Consider the following 6,013-nt stretch of genomic DNA (forward strand, 5'->3'; position numbering starts at 1 on the left):
TGTATCCTGGCTTGCAACATTATGTGTTACTACTGACTTCTGCAATTGTATTCGCTCTCCCCTGTTGCTTCTCCACTCTTTTTGACTGCTTACTCTCTGCTCTCTCCTCTTCTCCCTTTCACACTTTTCCTATCTCCTCCCCTCCTCCCCTTACTTTCTTCTATGCACTTACTCTATCAGAATTGGCCCTGGACCTAGTATGATAGCAAGCTCGTCTGTCTCCTCCTCCCTCCCCTTAGTTGTCCCCCCTGGCTCTCCTCCAGCACTATCTGAAATATCGTCAGGCCTAGTACGATAGTTGCTTGTTTTGTTCCTCCCCTCCCTTTTGGCACCCCCATCCCTCACCTTTTGCTTTTCTCCGGCTCTACCAGAAATGTCATCAGGCCTAGTACGGTAGTCGCCTGTCTGTTTCCATTTCTTTCCCACTCTCCCTCTCCCTTCCTTAGCTCTTGCACAAGCTGAAATGTCATCAGGCTGAGTACGATAGTTAATTTCACAACCTTACTGTTCATGGCCTGTAAGGATGTCATTGTATTTTACCTTGTTCCCTCCCTGGCCTTGAAGCGCTTTGAAACACATTGTGTATAGGCACTATATAAATAAACTATCATATCATATCATGTCTTCCAGTTGAGCCTATGAAATAAAATGAAACCAGCTAATGGCATTTTGAATTTTCCTTCAGCATTCATCAGAGCCCCCTCCTTCCGCTCTCTCTGGACAGTTTCAGACTTTTACAAATCTAACTGCTGCTTTGTCTTACATGTTGTTCTCAGATTTGCAAAAATGGCCAGGACAATTTTACCTGTCATCTTACACAAACATATCACAAAAGTCACTTACTCGCACAACTTTAACCCTGAAAGTATTTTGATTTCCAGAACATGGACCGACTCCTACATTTTAACCCTGGATTTGTATAACACAACTTCCTCTCCCAAAACGTGAACTTCAGCTCCGAGTGCATGGCCTGTGTGGTAGTGGGTGTGTGAGAATGGAAAGTGCTTTTTATTACAGTGGCTGTATCTATACAGCTTTGCTGATCGCCTTACCATTTCTACGAAGTCAGAAACCATTTTGTTTCTTTCATTTCGAGTATTTATTTGAGCATGGACCTAGTTTCACGAATCAGCAGAGTGCTGTGCATTCGTGGGTTAGTAGGAATACAGGTTAAGGGGCCACACGTTGCAGTAGGGCGGTGTTACATTACAGCTAAGCAACAGGAGAAGTAATTAAGGGTGCAATGCGATCGGCCGGTGGAGGTGAGGTGGTCCAGGGGTCGACAGTGCATGCAGAAGGTGCCCCTTGAAGAGCACCATAGCTGCACTCCTTTATGAATTGCATGATGGTGGGTGTGAGTCTAATGCAGATGGGTGTGAGGTTTGAGAGCCTTTAGGGAGTGTAGATTGAGAAGGCCTGTTTCCTGTTTCCTTGTGGAGCCTTGGCTGTGAGAGGTGGTGTCCTTGCTGGCTGGATAGGCGGGAGCATGCAGAGCGACGGCTTTGTAAATGATGCAGATGGTCTTGTAGGCAATGTGTGCCTGTAGGAGCAACAATGTCGTTTTAGTGTCTGGGTAGAATGTGGTGAAACTTGCATAAACCTTTGATGAGGGGGACAGATGCTTCTCAATGGTGCCAGGGTGGCAGTGGGTAGGCCACTGAGCAAGACCTTTCCACCATCCGGTTGAGAAAAAAAGAAGAGCCTGCACCTTTGATCAGACACTATTTTCTGAAATGAACAGTTTGATTTTCTGCCAGGGAGATGTCTTTGCTATGTGCAACCTGAGGAAGAGATGTCTGTCAATGTGGAATCCCAGGAATTTGGCAAATGGTGCCGTCTGCAGGGTGAAGTCCTCCTTAGGATCTTGGTGGACAGCCTGGTCTGGATGTGGGTGTAATCTGTGTTATTCAGGGTGTCTCGGAATTCTATTTTGATGAGGTTCCGTTTGAGGTATGCTCTGGTCATCCAGGTTTTTTATCAAGGTGAGGCAGGTCTTGCATTGGTGGATGTCTTTGATGGGAGAGATGTTGAGGCAGAGTTCAGTATTGTCTGCATGTTGCTGAATGCTACTGGTGGTAAGAAAGAATCCCAGGGGCACCACACAGAGGCTTAAGGTCAAGAGTGAGATGATGGATGCTTATGGGACTCCACAGGGGGACGCTGTGGGGGGCGATCTGGAGGTATCCACCTGGATTAACTGATGGTGGTCTTCAAAGTATGAGGTGAACCACTGGCGGACGGTCTTGCCAATTACTAAGCGGTTGTGTAGCGTGTCATTGAGGGATTGGCGATCCAATGTGTCAAAAGCTGCAGAGAAATTGAAGAGTACCAGGAGGCACGGGGTGGCCATCATCATGGATTTGGAAAGCATTGTCTATCATTTGTATGGTCCCGTTCTTCATCTGGGTCTGAAGCCTGATGTGTAGTTCTTAGAAGGTTGTTGCTGTCAATGTGTACTTGAGATTGAGTGGCACTGGCTCTTTAGTTGATCTTGGGATGCAGAACAAGGTGCTGAGGTCATCGAGTTCCAATGTCGTTTTTTAGTAGTGGAGTATTTGTGAGATTTTGAAGGTAGAAGGAAATGTTCTTTAGGTGAGGGATGCAAGCTCGAGAGGCAGGAATTGATGGAGTGCTTAATTTGGGAGTGTCATGAGGATGGAGGCTGGCAGGAACTCATGCGAGAAGTTGCCAGCTTTGAGGAATGCTAGGCTGTTAGTCAGCTCAACTATGGTTGTGTAAATGGTATAATTGAAGAACAATGTATATAGCCTGATCGAATAAAGAGTAAACATTTTTAATATTATCACGTTGTTCATTAGGCAGCAATTACTGAAAGTTATCAATCGTCATTTGTCTGGTGACTTTAATGTATGAAACTTTCCTCTCTGTACAGATTGAAAAATTCAGGAAAATCCTGCTTTTCAATGCAGAGGAGGAAGATGCAAGGATCCATATGGCGAACAACTTCCGGCCTCCTCAGCCCCTGAAGGGAAGATGCGTCCAAGCCTCCTTCCAGTCCTAACGAGGACGTCGATATCACCTGACAGCAGCTACTGTGCTTCCATCTCCTCAATGACCAAATCAGACCCACAGTCTCTGGATGGATCTGTTGGAATGAAACAGCCATTTTCATGAACTGCTTTATTTTTGTGGTGCAGCAAAAGTCATGAATTGAACTTTGGTTTACATTTTGTATAGATTGAATCTATTTTTTTCAACTGGATTTTGTTTGTCACAGATAGATGTGTTAGATACGTTTCAAGAAGGGGAAAACTGTACTGTAAGAGGATAGGATTTCCCTTGACTCGTACCTACCGATATCGATATTTTTACATGAAAGAGGTAGACGCTTTCTAAAAAACAACATGTTATTTTTTCATTTAAATTCTATGCGCTGCACAGTGCAATCAATCAAAACGATGCGTCATATACCACCAACGCGCGGTGCAATCCATCAAAACAACACTTCATTTGTGCATTAACGTTTCAAAATATTCCAGATCTAAGTCAAAGTGAACACAGACCAAATTGGCATGAATTCAATTCCTGGAGGAGGTTAGGTTGTTGCCCCGTTGCTTCCCTGGTGCATCGGCATTTGATGAAGTTTGTCCTGAAATTGTTGCGGCCCAAGTGCATATCCTGTGGAAAATAGCCTAGCATCTCATATTGAAAAAATATTTGTAGAGTGTTTTTATAAACTACGGGAAGAATGAATGGTAGATATTTTATGACATACCTTAGAAAAATGAACGTTTATTTTGTTGCACAGATATTTTTCATTAATCACTCGTTGCCTGTGAAATTGAGCCCTGAAGAAGCTACGTTGGTTGCCGATTCGTTACAATGAGTCAGAGTGCAGCTTCTATGGGTTCACGCCATACTTGAATGCAGATGAAAGTAGAGCTTTCAAAATTATTGTGAATTAAACAACTAAACGCCATAGCAGACCTAGATAATTATGCAATATTTAAGATGTTTATGAAATTCATGATGATGGTAATTTAATTAAACATTACAAAGCTATATTGTGTTTGCTGCTCTTTTTTTGATCTTAGCTATTCGTTCTGTTATAAAATGTGATTGTTCATTGTCAGAAACTTTTTTTAAAAAAACACAGTGTACTTCTAATTTAATGGAAAACCGTTGTTTGAAATTGGAATTACCTAGTCATATAACAAAGCTATTAGTAAACATAAAAATCAAACGTAATAAACTTTCCTTTAAGGTTTTTAGCATCATACATGGTTGTTTCTATGGAAACGCCCCCGGTTTCTACCCTTACTTCTTTGTCTATTGTCCTCTCCTCACTTCCTCTCGTGCTCCTTACAATTCCTTGTTTTCACCAACCTGCAGAGAGAGTTAGATCCTTTTCTGCTCTTGCACTCTCCCTCTGGAAATCTTGACCCCTTTCTCTTTGCTTTATTCCTGACCTGTTTACCATCCACCATGAATTAAAAGCCTGGCGTTTTGCTACAGTGTTTTGAACTCATCTTTTAGTACTTCTGTGTGGTGTTCTTCTAAAATGTTCCGACTGCTGTCCCCTGTCCTTAGCTCCAAGAAACCCATGTGTGGGTGTATGCTGCGCTTAATAAACTGCATTTCCACTGCCAACACAATCAATAAAATGCACACCATGGAGCTGAATACGAAAATACATTCTGCATAGTTGAAGAAATCGAAACTGTTCAATATTAAATCATGACGCTCAAATGGACTTTGTGTGTCGACTGTCAAAGGGTCACTAAGCTGTTGCTATGGTGATGCGTGCCTCTCTCTCTCTCCAGGTTCGCCTCCACACATACGTTTTCCCAGGAATGAGGGACCCTGCTTGGAGTACCCAGTTGTGGCCACTGCGGTTGGTGGAAAGCTGAACTAGAAGGGGAGACCGAGTACTTCCCTTATGTGGCCCCAGCTATTGCTACAAGTTCGGGAGTGACGGAGCGAAGCTGGCGTTCGAGTCACGCTTTAAGGCCAGGAGCAAGGCAAGAAGAAGTCCTGGCTTGGGGGCGATGTTGGAAGATGCGGATTAATATTTTGTTGTACATGAATAAAGGGACACTACCCCTTTAAGAGCGGCAACAGAGAAGGAGCGGGAGAGAAAGGGAAAAGGAGGGGGCCGGGGAAGGAAACGGCAGTTGGTGTCAGGGAGTGAATAAAGATGGTTCACTGCAGCATTGGCTCCGTGTCATTCTTGAGGCTTGGGTATGCATGAATGAACGGAGCACAACACTGGCGACGAAGCCGATGCGAACCCGTGGGTGCCGGCAGCAGTGAGTGGAGGGCCCGTGTGCCCAGCAGCTTGAAGGGCCCGTGAGCCCAGCAGTGATTGGAGGGCCCGTGTGCCCAGCAGCGTCCGGGGAGGGCCCGTGTGCCCAGCAGCTTGAAGGGCCCGTGAGCCCAGCAGTGTGAGGAGGGCCTGTGAGCCCAGCAGTGAGTGGAGGGCCCGTGTGCCCAGCAGCCTGAAGGGCCCGTGAGCCCAGCAGTGATTGGAGGGCCCGTGTGCCCAGCAACGTCCAGGGAGGGCCCGTGTGCCCAGCAGCTTGAAGGGCCCGTGAGCCCAGCAGTGTGAGGAGGGCCTGCGAGCCCAGCAGCGTTCAGGGAGGGCCCGTGTGCCCAGCAGTTAAGGAGGGCTCGTGAGCCCAGCAGACCAGGTAGGCCCGTGTGCCCTACAGCGTATCAGGACCGGAGAGCCCAGCAGAGTGGAGCCCAGCAGCGGTGGCCTGCCAGCAGCAGACCAGCCGACCAGAAGATCGGGGAGGACCGTGCGCCCAAGACTGGAGAGCCCGGTGGCGAGGAACCCGACAGCGGAGGACTGCCAGCTAACCAGCCGACCGGAAGATCGAGAGGCCCGTGCGCCCCAACTGCAGAGCCCAGCAGCGAAGAGCCCAGCAGCGGAGGCCCACCGGCAGCTGGCCCAGCCGACCAGGTGATCGAGGGGCCCGTGCGCCCGAGACCGAAGTGCCCGGCGACGGAAGCCCGCCGACAACAGCCCAGCCGACCAGGACCGCAGCGC

General features: G+C 47.2%; 1 protein-coding gene across 2 annotated transcripts in view; it reads left to right on the forward strand.

Moving 5' to 3' along the window:
- The window catches only part of CA7 (carbonic anhydrase 7), a 184,215-nt gene extending 179,227 nt beyond the window's left edge, over positions 1 to 4,988 (forward strand). Inside the window, exon 7 of one of the 2 annotated variants that reach the window (XM_069653261.1) lies at positions 2,894 to 4,023. In XM_069653261.1, the coding sequence (XP_069509362.1) occupies positions 2,894 to 3,022 (129 nt within the window). In that variant the 3' untranslated portion in view covers positions 3,023 to 4,023. Of the gene's footprint in view, positions 1 to 2,893; positions 4,024 to 4,784 lie in introns of those variants that run through there. The other variant, XM_069653267.1, reaches the window with a different exon arrangement.
- The last annotated feature ends 1,025 nt before the right edge of the window (positions 4,989 to 6,013 follow it).

Source organism: Ambystoma mexicanum, chromosome 1p (genome assembly GCF_040938575.1).
Source record: "Ambystoma mexicanum isolate Mex_15411 chromosome 1p, UKY_AmexF1_1, whole genome shotgun sequence".
Lineage (NCBI taxonomy): Eukaryota > Metazoa > Chordata > Amphibia > Caudata > Ambystomatidae > Ambystoma > Ambystoma mexicanum.